The sequence below is a fragment of the Salmo salar genome, chromosome ssa05 (assembly GCF_905237065.1).
Source record: "Salmo salar chromosome ssa05, Ssal_v3.1, whole genome shotgun sequence".
Lineage (NCBI taxonomy): Eukaryota > Metazoa > Chordata > Actinopteri > Salmoniformes > Salmonidae > Salmo > Salmo salar.
Genome location: NC_059446.1, coordinates 54,939,538 through 54,961,758, shown reverse-complemented (window position 1 = coordinate 54,961,758; position 22,221 = coordinate 54,939,538). Strand labels below are relative to the sequence as shown.

Genomic DNA, 22,221 nt, shown 5'->3' with positions numbered 1-22,221 from the left:
CTACTTCTATGCTCACTTCGAGGCAAATAACACTGAAACATGCATGAGAGCACCAACTGTTCCGGAAGACTGTGTGATCACGCTCTCTGCAGCCGATGTAAGACTTTAAATCAAACAGGTCAACATTTACAAGGCCACAGGGCCAGACGGATTACCAGGACGTGTACTGCGAGCATGCGCTGACCAACTGGCAAGTGTCTTCACTGATATTTTCAACCTCTCCCTGTCCGAGTCTGTAATTCCAACATGTTTTAAGCAGACCTCCATAGTGCCTGTTCCCAAGTACACTAAGGTTACCTGCCTAAATGACTACCGACCCGTAGCACTCACATCAACACCATTATCCCAGAAACCGTAGACTCACTCCAATTTGCATACCATCCCAACAGATCCACAGATGATGCAGTCTCTATTGCACTCCACACTGCCCTTTCCCACCTGGACAAAAGGAACACCTATGTGAGAATGTTATTCATTGACAACAGCTCAGCGTTCAACACCATAGTGCCCTCAAAGCTCATCATTAAGCTAAGGACCCTGGTACTAAACGCCTCCCTCTGCAACTGGATCCTGGACTTCCTGATGGGCCGCCCCCCAGGTGTTAAGGGTAGATAGCAACACATTCGCCATTCTGATCCTCAACTCAGGGGTCCCTCAGGGGTGCGTGCTCAGTCCCCTCCTGTACTCCCTATTCACTCATGACTGCACGGCGTGTGGTGCCAGGTCAGAGACCTGGCCGTGTGGTACCAGGACAACAGCCTCTCCCTCAACGTGATCAAGACAAAGGAGATGATTGTGGACTACAGGAAAAAGAGGACAGAGCACGCCCCCATTCTCATCGACGGGGCTGCAGTGGAGCAGGTTGAGAGCTTCAGGTTCCTTGGTGTCCACATCACCAACAAACTAACATAGTCCAAGCACACCAAGACAGTCGTGAAGAAGGCATGACAAAACCTATTCCCCCTCAGGAGACTGAAAAGATTTGGCATGGGTCCTCAGATCCTCAAAAGGTTCTACAGCTGCACCATCGAGAGCATCCTGACTGGTTGCATCACTGCCTGGTATGGCAACTGCTCGGCCTCCGACCGCAAGGCACTACAGAGGGTAGTGCGAACGGCCCAGTACATCACTGGGGCGAAGCTTCATGCCATCCAGGACCTCTGAACCAGGCGGTGTCAGAGGGACACCCTAATCATAGACTGTTCTCTCTGCTACCGCACAGCAAGCAGTACCGGAGCGCCAAGTATAGGTCCAAGAGGCTTCTAAAGAGCTTCTACCCCCAAGCCATAAGACTCCTGAACACCTAATCAAATGGCTACCCAGACTATTTTCATTGCCCCCCTTCTTTTACACCGCTGCTACTCTCTGTTGTTATCATCTATGCATATTCACTTTAATAACTCTACCTTCATGTACATATTACCTCAACTAACCTGTGCCCCCACACATTGACTCTGTACCGGTACCCCCCTGTGTATAGTCTCGCTATTGTTATTTTACTGTTGCTCTTTAATTACTTTTATTTCTTATTCTTATCCATATTATTTTAAACTGCATTGTTGGTTAGGGGCTCGTTAGTAAGCATTAACAGCTCAGCATTAACAGCTCAGCTCAGCTCACTCTAAGGTCTGCGCCTGTTCTATTTGGCGCATGTGACTAATACAATTTGATTTGATTTGAATAAGTATTATGTAATCTCAGATGTCATCACAAAACCAACTCAGTGGCAGTAATGATTTGTACATTGTCTATTCCTGAATATAACAGCAAATCTTAAGATATTTATAGTGGCTTGTATTTATTTTTTATTATGGATTTAATATGGTTTATCTCGTATTTGAAAAAAAGAAACAACATTTAACTGAATTTCCTGTAGTAGTGGGTGGGTGGTGATTCATGTGAAAGGAAGAGAGCAGCTGCAACAGGCTTTCTCAAGTCTGGGCAAATGACTATCAGCGGTTACTTGCTAACAAAGGGCCCACGTATCACCATCCCCCTCCCAAATCCTCAGGTTTCACGCTGTGTGACAATACATAGATCAAAACCTGCAGGCCGAGTTATTGAAATTGGGGTCAACCTTGAGAACAGCAGGAAGGGTGTCCATTCCTTACCCACCCATGAAACTATGATTGGGGACGGAGCCTGATTGGCCATCACCACATACACGTTGTTGTTTTGGCCATTCGTTTCTCTCCCTGGTCAAAGAGTCGCCAGTCTGGGCTTCTTGATTGCTGTCTTGGTTCCTTCTGCCTGCGGGGTAATTCACTCCACAGGTGGTTGGGGGAGAAAGGGAAGGCTGTAGTTTGGACAGCTGTTACGTGTTAAAATCAACAACTCACACAGTTACAGTGCATGGCTTAAAGGGCCTCTATTCCTAACCCAGGGCTGTAAATTCTCCCGAGTGGCACAGCGGTCTAAGGCACTGCATCTCAGTGCAAGAGGCATTACTACAGTCCCTGGTTCGTATCCAGGCTGTATCCGGCTGTGATTGGGAGTCCCATAAGGCGGCGCACAATTGGCCCAGGGTAGGCCGTCATTGCAAATAACAATTTGTTCTTAACTGACTTGCCTAGTTGAATAAAGATTAAATTTTTTTTAAATGTACTTTTTTTGGGTGAAAAATAAAGTTTCATCCTACTTACTGGGTTCATTAGAGAGCATTTAGTTTATTGTGTGTATAGCAGGCCTCTCCATCCAGGGTCGTTATATGAATAAATTGTCTGCTGTAGTTATTTCTCCGATATTTGCTCAAGATGGTAAAAAGGTCCCTATAGCTTATTCCCTTTATATGTTTGTTGTGGTGTATTTAGGGTTCAGGATTATTGACCATAGATCATAAAGTGAAAGACCTTTTAGTTGATTGCATTACATAACTTTGCGTTCTCAATAAATCCCACCCCTAACTGGGTCAATGTGGTTGCCCATATGTAGATAAACGTAGGAAAAAAATAAACATCCCTTTTTCAGGACCCTGTCTTTCAAAGATAATTTGTAAAAATCAAAATAACTTCAAAGATCTTCATTGTAAAGGGTTTAAACACTGTTTCCCATGCTTGTTCAATGAACCATAAAGAATGAATGAACATGCACCTGTGGAACTGTCGTTAAGACACTAACAGCTTACAGAAGGTAGGCAATTAAGGTCACAGTTATGAAAACTTAGGACACTAAAGAAGCCTTTCTACTGACTCTGAAAAACACCAAAAGAAAGATGCTCAAGGTCCCTGCTCATCTGCGTGAACGTGCCTTAGGCATGCTGCAAGGAGGCATGAGGACTGCAGATGTGGCCAGGGCAATAAATTGCAATGTCCGTACTGTGAGACTCCTAAGACAGCGCTACAGGGAGACAGGACGAACAGCTGATCGTCCTCGCAGTGGCAGACCATGTGTAACCACACCTGCACAGGATCGGTACATCCGAACATCACACCTGCGGGACAGGTACAGGATGGCAACAACAACTGCCCGAGTTACACCAGGAACGCACAATCCCTCCATCAGTGCTCAGACTGTCCGCAATAAGCTGAGAGAATGCTGGACTAAGGGCTTGTAGGCCTGTTGTAAGGCAGGTCCTCACCAGACATCACCGGCAACAACTCCCCTATGGACACAAACCCACCGTCGCTGGACCAGACAGGACTGGCAAAAAGTGCTCTTCACTGACGAGTTGCGGTTTTGTCTCACCGGAGGTGCTGGTCGGATTCGCGTTTATTGTTGAAGGAATGAGCGTTACACCGAGGCCTGTACTCTGGAGCGGGATCGATTTAGAGGTGGAGGGTCCGTCATGGTCTAGGACGGTGTGTCACAAAATCATTGGACTGAGCTTGTTGTCATTGCAGGCAATCTCAACGCTGTGCGTTACAGGGAAGACATCCTCCTCCCTCATGTGGTACCCTTCCTGCAGGCTCATCCTGATATGACCCTCCAGCATGACAATGCCACCAGCCATACTGCTCGTTCTGTGCGTGATTTCCTGCAAGACGGGAATGTTAGTGTTCTGCCATGGCCAGCGAAGAGTCCGGATCTCAATCCCATTGAGCACGTCTGGGACCTGTTGGATCGGAGGGTGAGGGCTAAGGCCATTCCCCCCAGAAATGTCCGGGAACTTGCAGGTGCCTTAGTGGAAGAGTGGGGTAACATCTCACATCAAGAACTGGCAAATCTGGTGCAGTCCATGAGGAGGAGATGCACTGCAGTACTTAATGCAGCTGGTGGCCACACCAGATACTGACTGTTACTTTTGATTTTGACCATTCCATTTCTGTTAGTCACATGTCTGTGGAACTTGTTCAGTTTATGTCTCAGTTGTTGAATCTTGTTATGTTCATACAAATACATGTTAAGTTTGCTGAAAATAAACGCAGTTGACAGTGAGAGGACGTTTCTTTTTTTGCTGAGTTTAGGATTTTTTTGTTTTGGGGCACTATAGTCAGCCACTGTCAAGATGCAGGTCTGTTATTAACAGTACTTTCTCACTCAGTGTCTATGTTTTTGAACAATAGTGCAAGTCCTAACATACTACACTAGAAACCACAAAGACCGAATTTATAAACCGTTTCCTGCTGTCATACCACTAGGTGTAAATGTGCTGCATCCTCTCTGATAATGGACTATCCATTTGTACACAGTGTCTGGTTCGTTTGAAGTAATTGCATTTACCATTGCCATGGAGCTCTCTCCAAGCCGTCTGACAGCGACGGTTTATTTCAGGACACGTAAGGAGATCTGCCCTCATTTTATACAATTATAGGAAGATATCTTCTGTTTTCAGAGACGAGAGCAGCACCTCAGACCAGACCTCTATGAGGACAATAAATACGTCTCGCCTGTGTCTGATTTCAGCTTCCATGTTTTACATCAGAGCATGTTTATAATCTGTGGTAATAGTACAGTGATGACAGTATACACTGAGTCTGTGACTTATTATAGAACATATTGTTCTAGATTTTAAATATTTATAGCAGGTCCAAGTCTACGGGACAAAACAATTGTATAATGGTTACAAGGGATGAATTCCAAATGTGCTCACCAACGTCTAACACTCATCTGTGTATCTCACTGTAAAAGAGGGTTGTTGCAACATTTTACCAGTCTATCAAGCCGTACACCTTGACTGATTACCCAGTGTGTACTACACACCCCTGTGACAAGTCCTTGCAAGGGTTGGGCCTCCTCAGGCCAGAAGCTATGTATGGTATTTAGGTCATTGGGAGGCTCTTCTTGGTCACACAGGAGTATAGAGGAGGTACACGCAGGATGTCACATAACCCACGTTGTCAAACTCTTCTGTCATGGGAACACAGGCTATCCCTCTCACACTCACCCTATTTTGGGCAAGAGGTTGGGTGTGTTTGTGTAGAATTAATGATGACTGCAAATGTATTGTTGAGTGATGCATACAAAGAGCTGAAAGGAAAACCAACAGGCTGTTGCAATTGCATTTTAGATTAGGTAATCTGCTGTAAACAAATTATCAACTGTAATACAATGACTTTGACTTTGTTCCATTAATCTGAAAGGAGGGAATAGGACACAGTCAGACTACACTTTAAGTGACGGGTCATATCAGTGCCTTTTTTTCTATCTTTAAGTGAAGCGGTGGGAGATGGGAAGGAAATGTGATCTTGAGGAGACAGCACTCAACATTATGGCCATAAAAATATGAAACCTGGCCTGAAGCTCTTTCTCATTGAATGTATAAGGAGAAGATACTTTTTGTATTTGGTTCTGGGTTGGGAGACTGTTTATTTCACTTACTGTATAACATTTAAAATCATTCAATGAATAACCATAAAAGGTATAGTAGGTGCCAAATGCTGAGCTTGTGCACCTGTTGAGACAATGCCAGAAATGAAAAAGTGGAGGAGCCTAGCTGCCTGCTTGTAATCAGATTTCCTCCCTCTGCCCAGCCAAATCGGTCAGGTCACTGACAGGACAGTGAAGAGGAGGATAGTATACTGCCTTTACATCAGACACGGTCAACTCTTGTGAGTGGGCCAATGCCGGACCAGGCCATCTTTTTCAGTCCAAATGTGTTCAATATATTGTATAACATTCTTCTATGTGTGTTGTAAAGCTAAAATAGTAAAACATGAATTATTTCAGATTGCCTATGGGTAAATTAGGTCTTATAACCTGATTAGAATATATTAACATATTTTGGATTTAATATGTCCTAAATTACAGTTTCTTAATTTAGATAGGCTAATAAAGTATTGTAATTTTCTTCCCTGTGGGATTTCTCTAATTTATTATTTCTACGCAACAAACTCCTGCTCGCCTCAATCATACCACTTCCCCTACAAACTTTTACTATTCTTGAGTTACTCCAATAGGTATAGTAGTTTTTGCAGACATAGTTTTTCTTCACTCACTGGTTGTTATTGTCGCCCCCTCTTGCGTAAAAACAACATTACATCCTGGTTGTCTCATCGTGCATGGCCATAATTTATATAAGGTTGTCATAGCAAAAACTCGGTGTCACTGTGAAAATAATTTCTGTATTGAGCAATATGCAGTGAATACAACTTTTGCACAATGAGGGGAACCTTGACACAATCATGCCATAAGGGAAGAGAATAAAGAACAGATCATATTCAATTGGAGTTTTGAGCTCTCAGTTGTATAAAAAAACAATGGTACCATACTTAATAAAAGCTTCAGTACTTTAGAATCAGTGAAAAGGTTATCATTATCAACCCCTGTGGAGTAAACACAATATTTCATTGCACTTAACAGGCAATTTCTGCATCACTATTGGCTGGTTTATGGGTAGCCAGAGGTCACAGTCTCGGTCTTTTCTGTTCTTTAACCTTGTTTCTTCACACATCCTGAAACACAGCCCACTCTCACAGTGAGTGCTCTGTCTCCTCCCAAGGCACAATTTTAACACTTAATGCGCAAATGGAATTGACAAAAGGCAGAAAGCATGAACATGTTAGTACTTCAGGGACTGCAAATGGTCTCTCTTTTACTGCACATTGGGGAAATGAATAAATGTATAAATATATTGGAGAAATGGAAAGGTGAGGGTGGAGAGATGGGGGTTAGCCAACCTCTCCATTTATATGGAGTATTGTATGTGTTAGGAGGACATTATTTAGGACATTACAGAGTGATGGCCCGCCCTGAAATAAATAATCTCTTATGACCTTTAATCATGACCTGTACGACTTCAGAACGTGTAGAATTTGTAAACGTAAACATGGATAAACAAGACAACAGGAGTGGCTTCGGGACAAGTCTCTGAATGTCCTTGAGTGGCCCAGCCAGAACCCGGACTTGAACCCGATCAAACATCTCTGGAGAGACCTGAAAATAGCTGTGCAGTGACGCTCCCCATCCAATGAGCTTGAGAGGATCTGCAGAGAAGAATGGGAGAAACTCCCCAAATACGCTTTTAGCGTCATACCCAAGAAGATTCAAGGCTCTAATCACTGCCGAATGTGCTTCAACAAAGTACTGAGTACTTATGTAAATGTCATATTTCACTTTATTTTTAATACATTTTCAAAAATGTCTAAAAAACTATTTTTGCTTTGTCATTATGGGGTATTGTGTATAGATTGGTGAGGGAAAAAAACAATTTAATCAATTTTAGAATAAGGCTGTAACATAACAAAATGTGTAAAAAGTCAAGGGGTCTGAATACTTTCAGAATGCACTGTATATAGGGGTTAGAATGATGCTGTCTGATTTTTAGTCTGTGACCCATGTGTTATTTTTTTAATAGCATTTATGAATTGGTACCTCGTTGCATGTTTTAAAGTGACTGTTTAGAACATATATGTCTGTGAAAATTGTATTGCCTTGTTGCAGTGTCACAACTTAGTTGGCACAGTATGTTTCAACATTTGTGCAGACACTTATGCCAATGTTTCTGTGGGCCAGTAGAGGCTGGTGGGAGGAGTTATAGGAGGACAGGCTGGTATGGAATAAATAGAACGGAGTCAAACATGTGTTTTCCATATGTTTGATGTATTTGATACTGTTCCATTGATTCCATTCCAGCCATTACATTGAGCCCAAAACACAGAAAGCATGAACATGTTAGTACTTCAGATACTGCAAATGGTCAGACATCAGTCTCGCTCTCTCTCTCTCTCTCTCTCGCTCTCCCTCACTCAGTCACCGACTGGTTCTGGGGAGTGGAGTTAGATGGAACTCTGTGGCGCTGTAGCTGAGGTCATCAGTTTGGTCTGTTTTCTTCCTACACCACAACAGAACTGACAGAAAAGCATCCACACAAGGTAAGCACCTGCCTTTATTCTTGTATTATTTTATACTAAGATACAGTCCACCCCATACAGGGCAGAAACATTACCTTCTGGTTTCTGAGCATCATAGAGCAAATAATTATTTGCACAATCTGTTTGAAACCTGTTATGAGGGAAATGCTGAACGTGAGCGCATGATTGTTAGGTTCTGAAGCACAAAGCATGCTCTCCTTAGGATTTTGCATGCATTTAGATGTTAGATGATGCTGTCTGATTTTCAGTCTGTGACCCAGATCAGTCTGTGACCCATGTGTTATTTTCTTAATAGCATTTATGAATTGGTACCTCATTGCATGTTTTAAAGTGACTGTTTAAAACGCACCAGTCTGTGAAAGTCTTCTTGCCTTGTTGCAGTATCACAACTCAGTTGACACAGTATGTTTTAACATTTGTTGAAATGTCTCTGTGGTCATACTGTAAATGTAAGATATTACCCATGAGTCCTTACTCAGTAATAGGTTTGTGTACTTTGCATTAATTAAGATATGTATGAGTGGTCCAACTACCTTCAAAGGACAGAAAAGTAGCCTACTGTGACCTGCCAATCAAAAAAATATTTCAGGTCCACACGGAGGAGAGAGGAAGCCTGGGGTGGTGTAATAAGCAGAGTGCATATACTCAGCCGTCATCTCCCTCAAGCAGATTTAGAAATATTGTCACTAAAGTCAATAAGGTTCTCTGTGAAAAGTAATTTACTTCCTATTTCTCCAGTCCCGATATTCCAAAATATACTTTCATAAAGCAGATATTTGTGATGAAAAAATAATAATGATCATTCAGAACCAGATAAAATGAAAACCAGATGTAAGCAAAAAGTGGGGCACTGGTGCAATGCTGAAGAAAAGTGACCTATTTGTCTGGTTATGAATGTCCTATTTCTATAGAGACAGCAGGGCCGTAACTACAGTTTGAGTTTTAGTGAGGTCATTTTTGAAAGTTGAAGCTCATTGACTGCATTTCTATACAATTTAAAAACTTTAAAAGCCTATTTGGAGAACAGAAAAAACAAATAAATGAACCCAGCCATTATCACCTTTGCTGCTGTAGGTTCATTCACCTAAGTCGATATACAAAAAACACAAATCCAACATTTACTTAGAGCCAACTCTGAAAATAGCACTGCTAGGTGATTTGATGAGTCATAGTCAATCAATCAATAACATAATAATATTCTTAGCAAAGATGATTATCTTTAATGTATAATCTGTGGAAACTATGAGAATAGAAAGGTTCATAACTTTTGTGAAACATCACAGCACAGTGTAAAAATATATGGCAGCTGGAAATCAAAACTAGATGGTCTTCAGAGATAGATGGGAGGGGTAGAGGGTAGCTGAAGGCTGGGACTAAAAACAAACAAAAGATAACTGATAAAATGTAAAAAATAAAAAAATATACTGTCTGTGAAATGTTTGTAGTATGTATAAGCTGGAAGTGGAAGCTTAAGTATTGTTGTCCATGAGTTTACTCCAGTTAGGGGAGGGGTGGTAGGGTTAGGGGGGTATTTCTGTTTTAAAATGTTATAAATTTGCAAAAAACAAATATGCTTTCGCTTTGGCATTATGGGGTATTGTGTGTAGATTAATGAGGGGAAAAAAATATTGAAATACATTTTAGAATAAGGCTGGGACGTAACAAAATGTGGAAAAAGTGAAGGGGCCTGAATACTTTCTGAATGCACTGTATATGGGGGATTGGAAATGATTCAGACAATTATATTGACAGAAGTCACAGTCTATCTGTAACATTAAAGCTGATCTACCCGCTAACATAAAAAAACGATTAAAAAAAACCCACACAGCCTATTACCTATGCAATTGTAACGTTATACCCCCTAAAATAGGGTAAATATAAGAAATGATTTACACTGACACGTAGCATCAGTGACGAAGGAAAAAGTATTACATATTTAAAACTGTATTGTTTGCATTTTGATTGCATTGTAATGTATGCCTAGGCCTATGTGGGAAGATATACTATGTGGAGACGTTCATATTGAAACATCTTGTTTTTTTCAGTTCCTAACTTGTTTGAGAAGATTAGTACAGATTTTCTCAGGGGACCCCACATGGGGCCCGACCCCAAGTTTGGGAACAACCGTATTAACCACTCTCTCTGCTTCGTCCTGCATGCATTGCAGCCCGACTCAACCTCACCACTGAGCGCCACATTACTGTCTGTCTCAGTAGCCTACTCTCTGTAAAGCAAGGTGATTATGAGAACTTAGTAGCATATTTTTTGCTCCTGTTGAGGTAGGCTCCATTTAATGTTAGCTTCTTACTTCATCCTTATAGCCAGCTAAGTAGTTCTAACCAGAGCCATTTAACGTTACTGCAATAGAAGTCTCTGCCGGCAGATAGCCAGCTGACTGACATACATTACATTACCAAAAGTATGTGGACACCTGCTCGTCGAACATCTCATTCCAAAATCATGGGCATTAATATGAAGTTGGTCCCCCCTTTGCTGCTATAACAGCCTCCACTTTTCTGGGAAGGCTTTCCACTAGAATTTGGAACATTACTGCTGGGACTTGCTTCCATTCAGTCACAAGAGCATTAGTGAGGTCAGGCACTGATTTTGGGTGATTAGGCGTGTCTTGCAGACGGCGTTCCAATTCATCCCAAAGGTGTTTGATGGGGTTGAGGTCATGGTTCTGTGCAGGCCAGTCAAATTCTTCCACACTGATCTCGACAACCCATTTCTGTATGGATCTCGCTTTGTGCATGGGGGCATTGTCATGCTGAAACAGGAAAGGGCCTTCCCAAACTGTTGCCACAAAGTTGGAAGCACAGAATAGTCTAGAATGTCATTGTATGCTGTAGCTTTAAGACTTCCCTTCACTGGAACTTTGGGTCCTAGCCCAAAACATGAAAAACAGCCCAAAACCATTATTCCTCCTCCACCAAACTTTACAGTTGGCACTATACATTGGGACAGGTAGCGTTCTCCTAGCATCCGCCAAACCCAGATTTGTCCGTCGCACTGCCATATGATGAAGCGTGATCCATCACTCCAGAGAAGACATTTCCACTGCTCCAGAATCCAATGGCGGCGAGCTTCACACAACTCCAGCCGACGCTTGACATTGTGCATGGTGATCTTAGGCTTGTGTGCGGCTGCTCGAACATGGAATCCAAATTCATGAAGCTCCCGACGAACAGTTCTTGTGCTGACATTGCTTCCAGAGGCAGTTTAGAACTTGGTAGTGAGTGTTGCAACCGAGGACAGATGATTTTTTACGCGCTACGAGCTTCAGCACTCGGCGGTACAGTTGTGTGTGCTTGTGAGGCCTACCACTTCACGGCTGAACTGTTGTTGCTCCTAGACGTTTCCACTTCACAATAACAGCACTTACAAATGACCGGGGCAGCTCCAGCAGGGCAAAAATTTGACGAACTGACTTGTTGGAACGGTGCCACTTTGAAAGTCACTGAGTTCTTCAGTAAGGCCATTCTACTGCCACTGTTTGTCTATGGAGATTGCATGGGTGAGTGCTCGATTTTATACACCTATCAGCTACTGGTGTGGCTGATATAGCGGAATCCACTAATTTGAAGGGGTATCCAAATACTTTTGTATATACAGTGCGTTCGGAAAGTATTCAGACCCCTTGACTTTTTCCACATTTTGTTACGTTACAGCCTTATTCTAAAATGGATTAAATAAAAACATTCCTTATCAATCTACACACACACACACTTTAATGACAAAGCAAAAACAGGTTTTTAGAATTTTTTGCTCATGAATTAAAAATGAAAACAGAAATACCTTATTTACAGAGGTATTCAGCCCCTTTGCTATGAGATTCGAAATTGAGCTCAGGTGCATCCTGATTCCATTGATCATCCTTGAGATGTTTCTACAACTTGGAGTCCACCTGTGGTAAATTTAATTGATTGGACATGATTTGGAAAGGCACACACCTGTCTATTTAAAGGTCCCACAGTTGACAGTGCATGTCAGAGCAAAAACCAATCCATGAGGTCGAAGGAATTGTCCGTGGAACTCTGCGACAGGATTGTGTCGAGGAACAGATCTGGGGAAGGGTACCAAAATATTTCTGCAGCATTGAAGGTCCCCAAGAACACAGTGGCCTCCATCAGTTTGGAACCACCAAGACTCTTCCTAGAGCTAGCCTCCCGGCCAAACTGAGCAATTGGGGGAGAACGACCATGGTCAGGGAGGTGACCAAGAACCTGATGGTCACTCTGACAGAGCTCCAGAGTTCCTTTGTGGAGATGGGAGAACCTTCCAGAAAGACAACCATCTCTGCAGCACTCCACCAATCAGGCCTTTATGGTAGAGTGGCCAGATGGAAACCACTCCTTAGTAAAAGGCACATGACAGCCTGCTTGGAGTTTGCCAAAAGGCAGCTAATGAAACGAGATTATTTGGTCTAATGAAACCAAGATTGAACTCTTTGGTGTGAATGCCAAGCTTCATGTCTGGAGGAAACGTGGCCCACATCTCTACAGTGAAGCATGGTGGTGACAGCATCATGCTTTGGGGATGTTTTTCAGCGGCGGGGAATGGGAGATTCGTTAGGATCGAGGGAAAGATTAACAGAGCAAAGTGCAGAGAGATGCTTGATGAATACCTTCTCCAGAGTGCTCAGGACCTCAGACTGGGGTGAAGGTTCACCTTCCAACAAGTACAACGACGCAAAGCACACAGCCAAGAACACGCAGGAGTGGCTTTGAATGTCTTTGAGTGGCCCAGCAGAGCCCGGACTTGAACCTGATCGAACATCTCTGGAGAGACCTGAAAATAGCTGTGCAGCGACACTCCCCATTCAACCTGACTGAGCTTGAGAGGATCTGCAGAGAAGAATGGGAGAAACTCCACAAATACAAATTTGCCAAGCTAGTAATGTCATACCTAAGAAGGCTGTAATCACTGCCAAAGGTGCTTCAACAAAGTACGGATCAATTAATCTGAATACTTATGTAAATGTGATAGTTTTTTTGGTATTATAAATTAGAAAAAATGTCTTAACTTGTATTTGCTTTGTCATTATGGGGTATTTTGTGTGTAGATTGATTTAGGGAAAATCAATTAATCAATTTTAGAATAAGGCTGTAACGTAGCAAAGTGTGGAAAAAGTCATTGGGTCTGAATACTTTCCGAATGAACTGTATATTGTATCTATAAGTGCCTATTTACCAGTTGTGCACTCATTCTTCAAGAGTCGGTTTTTGTTTGTAGACACGGCAGTAGTAGCGGGAGGGTCAAATTGACAAAATTGCCTTTTGTCCGGCGTCTCGCAAACAGCGTTTTCTTCTTTGTGTGGCTTTCTGGCAGACTAGATGCTGTGTTGCGAATTCCTGCCTTTTGCAGGTCGGAGTGCGGATTGCACATTTAAATTACACCCCCCATCTAACCCTGCACCTATACACTATCCCCTAAACGATCGTACACCAGGACATTGGCCTGGGAGGATGGAACCCCTTCTCTCACAACCTCCTGTAGATCTTCCGCTTGAAAATCTTTCACCCAAATATTTCTCTGCTGCTGTAACTACTAGATCTGTCTTCATCAGCTCAGTGCAGTTGATCACTATGGCTATAAACGCAAGAAATCCAACCTTACTCATCCTCTCTGGATCCCTCTCTTCAGGCCTATTCACTGGGGGGCTGCCAGTCGAGTCACTCACCCTTAAGCTATCCTCTACTCTCTTCACTGCCACAGCATAGGAAACTTTCTGTCTCACTGTAACGCTGGCAATCTCAACCTGTCTCTCTTACACAGGGCACTTTGGATCACCTGCTGCATGGACACCCCCACAGTTGTCACACAGTGTTTTCTCTATCCCAATTGTACACTTCCTCTGACTATGTCCTCCTAAACATTTCTCACATCGTGGGAACTCCCTTCTACACACTGCTGCAACATGTCCAAATTATTGGCACCTAAATCACTGTAGCGGGTTCGTAATATAGGCCCTCACAGAATAGCAAATATAACTTAACCTCTGTGTCAAAGCTCAACAAGACCGACAAGGTATTCTCAGTCTCGCCAAAAGGCGAGTGTCACAAACACCAGGAATATTATTTTTCATTTGATCCACCTCTACAATCAACGCTACCCCACTGATCACTCCTTTTAGCGGCACCCTGCTCCAGAGAGCAAAGCACTACACAGGTTGAGCCCTGAGTCGTGTGACGCAAAGCGCCAGCTTCCACTAGGCAGAGGATGCACAAAAAAGAAAATAATTCCACTTCTCAAAACTTTCACAGTTCTAACCATTCCCAGTTTGTCCTTTACCCAGCTTGACACAACGGCCAAAAAGCAGGAATCCACTCTTTCCAAAAATCTCACTCTTACCGGTCCAAAATCATCTCCGGCAGGATTCACAGAGCAAACGTTGGAAGTCTCTACCACACCTGTCGCCGCAGGTAGGCCCATTTCATCACACTTCATCTGGCTCAACTTAAGAGCGCCGACTGACTTCATTTCGAGATCCTAAAGGTTCTCAAGGGAGCATGTAGACTTATAAGTTTATTTGGTTTGTATTCAGGAGACGAAAGTGTGTACACAGGAGACAAATGATCTATTCTGCACTTCTGCATTGAGGAGTAGAGGGGTGTGCAGTGAGTTTGCACAACGTCAGCAGCATCTCTAGACTAGTTGCCTATTGAGCCGACTGCGAGCTGGGGTAGTTTGTTTCACGTCCAGGGAGGCAAATCCGGGGTGACGCAGGCAAATCTGATTCCACTTGTTCTCATAGAGGCAAGCGCGATTAGAACTCAGTCAGATCAAGAATATAAGCGTTCTGAGCTTTGATCAACGCTGGGAGCAATATTTAGATGTTGACTCGTAAAATCACTAGGAAATCAGCTCAAAGTAATTTCAATCTTGGAAATATGCTCGTAAGTATTCCCACGCATATATAGAGAGACATACACTGAGTGTACAACACATTAGGAACACCGTCCTAATATTGAGTTGCACCCCCTTTTGCCCTCAGAACAGCCTCAATTCGTAGGGGCATGGACTCTACAAGGTGTCAAAAGCGTTCCCTAGGGATGCTGGCCCAATGCTTCCCACAATTGTGTCAAGTTGGCTGGATGTCCTTTGGGGGACCATTCTTGATACACACGGGAAACTGTTGAGCTTGAAAAGTGAGAGCCTCAAGGTCAAAGTGAGAGAGATCTGGAGGTAGCTTTATGTCTATTGATGATGTGTTTGTTTTTACCGTGCCTCTTGAGGTGGCCTAGAAGGGATGGATTTTTCTCTGCTGTAAATAGACAGAGTATTGCTTTGAGGTGATAAAACAGGTCCCCGTGTTTAATGGTTGTGTTTTCCGCAGAATGTCTGAAGCTTGTTTTTGGTAGATTTAATTTTCTGCTAATAGGAATATATTTGAACACAGGGACCTGTTTCATCACTTCAAAACAATACTCTGTCTATTTACAGCAGAGAAAAAAATATAAACGCAAAAAAAATAGGACAATAATTGGTTTTGAATTAAACACATTCACAAGCCATTTATTAGCACATTTTCACCATAAAGAGACCCTGAAAGGATTCAGGAAGGAGGCAATTAGGAGGCAACTCCTTCTCACAACGCATTGGAGGAAAAGATCAGAGGTTCCTCCCCTTGGACAGTCTCCTCCGATGCATTTTGAGAAGGAAGCGAGGAACGGCAATGCGAAAAGTCAAGGAAGTACAATTTGAGATGCACCATTCAGGAAATTCTGTTTAACCAATCAGAGATAATGTCTCCATCCAGTGGTCAGATTTGGTACTGTCTGATGACTTGTGGCCCATCTGCATTTCTATGGGTGTGTACAGTATGAGAACAATGTTCATACATTTCCCCTCTGCACCTCTAAGTAGATCTCAGCGCTAACCCCTGACCTGTAAGAGATGGATGGATGGGATGAGCCTGTAGGGTCCTCTGTAGGGGCCATGATGTCCAAAGACAATGGCAGCACCCCCACATCACCTCTGGGTATGTATATTAGAATATTAATGTCATATTTTAAATAGAATAACTTTGTAATAGAGACACACGAAATATAAGGATGATAATGATTGGTAATGTGAGTTGACATTGACTGCTATACAACATAAGCCAATCACTGATGTCTGAATTATGTTCCTGTGTCAACAGTCAACCGGTCCTGTGCGGACCTGAAGTGCTATATGGTTCTGTTCGAGGCAGAGAAGACAGCCATCGGCTCCATCTGTTTCCTGGCCGGACCCTTCACTTTCCTGGAGAATGCTTTGGTCCTGGGTGTGATCGCCGCTACGGCCGCCCTGCGCCAGCGCCCCTCCTACCTCTTCATCGGCAGCCTGGCCCTGGCCGACGTCTTTGCCAGCTGCTTCTTCACCACCAGCTTCCTGGACTTCCACCTGTTCCACCGTCTTGACGGCCCCATCGCCTACCTCTTCAAGCTGGGTGGGGTGACGATGGCTTTCACCGGCTCGGTGGGTAGTCTTCTGCTGACTGCTCTGGACCGCTATCTGTGTATACATCAGGCGTCGAGTTATAAAGTGGTGTTGACGCGCCGCAGGGCCCTGTTGGCTATCCTTGCCCTGTGGAGCGCCACCATCCTCATCTCCTTCCTCCCTCTGATGGGCTGGAGGTGCCCCACAGGGCTCAGCCCGCCCTGCTCGTGGCTCTTCCCATACATCGACCACCGCTACCTGGCCTGCTGGGTCAGCTTCATCCTGGTGCTGCTGTCACTCATCCTGGGAGCCTACGCCCTGATCCTGTGGAGGGCCAATCGGCATGAGGCCTCCATGACGGGCCTCCAGGGGGCACCTACCGGTGGTCAGGCCCGCATGCGGCTGGACATCCGATTGGCACGTACCCTGGGCCTGATTCTGCTCATCATGGTGGGCTGTTGGCTGCCGACCCTGTCCTTCATGCTGGCAGATGTCTCGGTGCAGCTCACACACGCCCAGCAGCGAGCCTTTGCTTTCTGCAGCACCATGTGCCTGGTCAACTCAGCCGTCAACCCACTGCTGTATGCCCTGCGCTGCCGGGAGCTGAGGGTGGCACTGATGCGGCTGTTGGAGGGCCTGAGTGAGGGGCTGGGGTGCTGCCAGAGGCACGTAGGGGGAGACTCGACCACTACCCTTCCCTTAGGCGAGGGCAACAGCTGTAGCGCGCACTCCGAGAGTGAGGCGCCCAGACTCGTTAGCTGCCAACCGAACACAGTCTCAGAAATGGTTGGCAAGCAGCAGCTGGACATGACTGGAAAATGAGAAGGGGTGAGAGGCTTACTGTATATCAGGGTTATTGTAGTGGAGTGTTGTGAACTTGTGTTTCTTCTGTTGTGTTCGTAGCGATAAGGAGGTAATGTCTCTAAAATTAACTGTGATAACAGAGACTAAAGCAAAGATATAGACCATGTTACCATAAATTGTGTTGACCCACCTACAAGCCAAGTCACTCCGAGATAATAGCAGCAGGGTAAGTGGATTTTTACAAACCAGTAGAAATTAGGGGAATTATCCCAAATTAACATCTTTGGGAAAACAACAGCACTGGTGGTGTTGGCAGTGCAAATGTAGATAGCTATGTGTGCTTGTTTTAGCTTGAGTGTTTGTCCTTTAGCGTCCAGAAGAGGATCCTGTCGGGTTCCCATCTGCACATATATACCTGTCCTGAACAGAGGCCCTGTGGATTGTAAACAGTGTCTTCCACATGTGACTGCAAGCAGTGTCGAGATCAGAGGCGTAGGCAAGGCTGAGCCTGGGTGGGTCCACTCAGAAAAAAAAGAGATCCACTCAGATTTTGTATTATTTATTTTAATATTTTCTTTATGCTCTTTAATTGTAAGTGTTCCAAATGGAATATTATTTGTCTTTTATGCAAACACTATCAGAATTCATAGCAAGCAGTGCACTGGGTTAGTCAGATTTGATTAAATATAACAAAACAGATGACCTGGAATGACATCACTTGCCAAAAATAACTAACTGAAAGCCACGCCCCCAATGAGCAACAAATTTGACTGCATTGAGGCATATGTCACTGTGCTTCTATGGCTATACGCACCATGACACTACCTATTTCATTTGTTAATTTAGCAAACAAGACAGCTCAAAATCCAGCACTTTTATCCACTAGCGGTTCTGGGGGGGACAGTGCCCCTGTGACAACAATTTTGGACCCCCTTGTGGCCCCCCTAAATGTGGAGTATGAAATAATTTTTACATACATTTTTGCTATCTTCTTTTTTTACATCCGTTATTAGACAGTGGCAACGATGATGATTATGAACATGGTCTTTTGCCTGCTAATGCCTGCAATGCAGTGAAGAAAACGATATGACAACAATAACGTCTAATGTAACTGGCCCCTCTAACAGTACAACTGGCCCCATCTTGGGCCCCCCCAGTTGAAATGGTCTAGAACTGCCACTGCCTTTATCACATTCTACACACCTATATTTTAGCTTTAAATAGCATTAAAAATCCTACATTTTCTCTCAGCCTTAAGGCAAAATGTGTAGAATAGCATGAGATGAGCTAAAAAACTGCACATTTTCCCCTCTACTCTATGGCAAAATGTGTAAAATAAAATTGGGGGCCCAGACAAGTTTCTACAGGCCCAACCAACAACAGATTTCTGGCTACGCCACTGGTCGAGATAAGTGGGGCACAGTTTAGAAAGATAGAGAGTCGCACAACACAGAGACTAGAACATTCTTTTCTATAGAACACTATAAATAGCAAATATAGTTCACAAGTCATTTTAGTAGATCGATCACAAAACAATCAAACACAAAGGTAGATGTTTTGTCTTGTTATCAAAATAACATTTTATTTGTCACATGCTTCTTAAACAACAGGTGTAGACTAACAGTGAAATGCTTACCCACGGGTCCTTTTCCAACAATACAGAGTTAAAGAAAAAAATAGAAATAGTGATATGAGGAATAAATAAACAGTGAATAATGAATAACAAGAAAGAGTTAAAACGAGTCAATGTGCGGGGGTACTAGTCTGGCAATTAGCAAGACACCCCCAATAAAGGAGTGGTTCTGCAGGTGGGGACCACAGACCACTTCTCAGTTCCTATGCTTCCTGGCTGATGTTTTGGTCACTTTTGAATGCTGGCGGTGCTTTCACTCTAGTGGTAGCATGAGACGGAGTCTACAACCCACACAAGTGGCTCAGGTATTGCAGCTCATCCAGGATGGCACATGAATGCAAGCTGTGGCAAGAAGGTTTGCTGTGTCTGTCAGCGTAGTGTCCAGAGCATGGAGGCGCTACCAGGAGACAGGCCAGTACATCAGGAGACGTGGAGGAGGCCGTAGGAGTGAAACAACCCAGCAGCAGGACCGCTATCTCCGCCTTTGTGCAAGGAGGAGCAGGAGAAGCACTGCCAGAGCCCTGCAAAATGACCTCGAGCAGGCCACAAATGTGCATGTGTCTGCTCAAACGGTCAGAAACAGACTCCATGGGGGTGGTATGAGGGCCCAACAGCCACAGGTGGGGGTTGTGCTTACAGCCCAACACCGTGCAGGACGTTTGACATTTGCCAGAGAACACCAAGATTGGCAAATTCGCCACTGGCGCCCTGTGCTCTTCACAGATGAAAGCAGGTTCACACTGAGCACGTGACAGACGTGACAGAGTCTGGAGACGCCGTGGAGAATGTTCTGCTGCCTGCAACATCCTCCAGCATGACCGGTTTGGCGGTGGGTCAGTCATGGTGTGGGGTGGCATTTCTTTGGGGGGCCGCACAGCCCTCCATGTGCTCGCCAGAGGTAGCCTGACTGCCATTAGGTACCGAGATGAGATCCTCAGACCCCTTGTGAGACCATATGCTGGTGCGGTTGGCCCTGGGTTCCTCCTAATGCAAGACAATGCTAGACCTCATGTGGCTGGAGTGTGTCAGCAGTTCCTGCAAGAGGAAGGCATTGATGCTATGGACTGGCCCGCCCGTTCCCCAGACCTGAATCCAATTGAGCACATCTGGGACATCATGTCTCGCTCCATCCACCAACGCCACGTTGCACCACAGACTGTCCAGGAGTTGGCGGATGCTTTAGTCCAGGTCTGGGAGGAGATCCCTCAGGAGACCATCCGCCACCTCATCAGGAGCATACCCAGGCGTTGTAGGGAGGTCATACAGACACGTGGAGGCCACACACACTACTGAGCCTCATTTTGACTTGTTTTAAGGACATTACATCAAAGTTGGATCAGCCTGTAGTGTGGTTTTTCACTTTAATTTTGAGTGTGACTCCAAATCCAGACCTCCATGGGTTGATAAATTGGATTTCCATTGATTATTTTTGTGTGATTTTGTTGTCAGCACATTCAACTATGTAAAGAAAAAAGTATTTAATAAGATTATTTCTTTCATTCAGATCTAGGATGTGTTTAAGTGTTCCCTTTATTTTTTGAGCAGTATATATATATATTCATATTCCTTAATTAGTTAATCGATTTCTTCTCTTCAGCTCCCAGTCTCCTGTTAAAGTGACAAACTGCACTGCTGCTAAGACATTTTGGTGTTTACTATGCAGCATTTGAAACAAAGTGTTGTGTGTTTATAGTCCCCCCCTCCCTCAAGAGGACAATCCTTCTGAACACAGATGACAGCCTGGAGACAGGGAGTCTGCCATTTCAGGTCAGAAAACAGTGGGAATAAAGGACAGACAACATGGTTTATGTGAGGGGGTGAGATGGCAGAGACTAGATAGAGAGAGACAGTCATTTCTGGGTAACAATTCAGTACCTTACTGTGATTGTTTTCAATTAAAATGGTCAAAAATAAACAAAAATAGCTTCTTAGCTAAGAGCAATTTCTTATGCAATACTTTTGCTACGACTGTCGGAGTGGTCTGAATGGGGAGGGGAAAACTGAAAACTAGCTCTTGTTGGCAGAGAGGTTTGGCACTCTTTTTCTTATAAACTCAGCCAAAAAAAAACCGTCCCTTTTCAGGACCCTGTCTTTCAAATATATTTCGTAAAAATCCAAATAACTTCACAGATCTTTATTGTAACGGGTTTAAACACTGTTTCCCATGCTTGTTCAATGAAACAAACAATTAATAAACATGCACCTGTGAAACGGTCGTTAAGACACTAACAGGCAACTATGGTCACAGTTATGAAAACTTAGGACACTAAATAGGCCTTTCTACTGACTCTGAAAAAACACCAAAAGAAAGATGCTCAAGGTCCCTGCTCATCTGCGTGAACGTGCCTTAGGCATGCTGCAAGGAGGCATGAGGACTGCAGATGTGGCCAGGGCAATAAATTGCAATGTCCGTACTGCGAGATGCCTAAGACAGCGCTACAGTGAGACAGGACGGACAGCTGATCGTCCTCGCAGTGGCAGACCACATGTAACAACACCTGCACAGGATCGGTACATCCGAACATCACACCTGCGGGACAGGTACAGGATGGCAACAACAACTGCCCGAGTTACACCAGGAGCGCACAATCCCTCCATCAGTGCTCAGACTGTCCGCAATAGGCTGAGAGAGGCTGGACTAAGGGCTTGTAGGCCTGTTGTAAGGCAGGTCCTCACCAGACATCACCGGCAACAACATCGCCTATGGGCACAAACACACCGTCGCTGGACCAGACAGGACTGGCAAAAAGTGTTCTTCACTGACGAGTTGCGGTTTTGTCTCACCGGGGGTGCTGGTCGGATTCGCGTTTATCGTTGAAGGAATGAGCATTACACCGAGGCCTGTCCTCTGGAGTGGGATCAATTTGGAGGTAGAGGGTCTGTCATGGTCTGGGGCGGTGTGTCACAGCATCATCGGACTGAGCTTGTTGTCATTGCAGGCAATCTCAACACTGTGCGTTACAGGGAAGACATCCTCCTCCCTCATGTGGTACCCTTCCTACAGGCTCATCCTGACATGACCCTCCAGCATGACAATGCCACCAGCCATACTGCTATTTCTGTGTGTGATTTCCTGCAAGACCGGAATGTCAGTGTTCTGCCATGACCAGC

The 22,221-nt window shown here is 44.3% G+C and overlaps 1 protein-coding gene across 1 annotated transcript; it reads left to right on the top strand.

Annotated features, from left to right (window-relative positions):
• Positions 1 to 8,023: 8,023 nt before the first annotated feature.
• Positions 8,024 to 19,155, top strand: LOC106605139 (cannabinoid receptor 2). Its single transcript, XM_014200489.2, has 3 exons — positions 8,024 to 8,249; positions 16,119 to 16,233; positions 16,396 to 19,155. The coding sequence occupies exons 2-3, from the start codon at positions 16,149 to 16,151 to the stop codon at positions 17,493 to 17,495; spliced, it is 1,185 nt and encodes a 394-aa protein (XP_014055964.2). The 5' UTR covers positions 8,024 to 8,249; positions 16,119 to 16,148; the 3' UTR covers positions 17,496 to 19,155.
• The last annotated feature ends 3,066 nt before the right edge of the window (positions 19,156 to 22,221 follow it).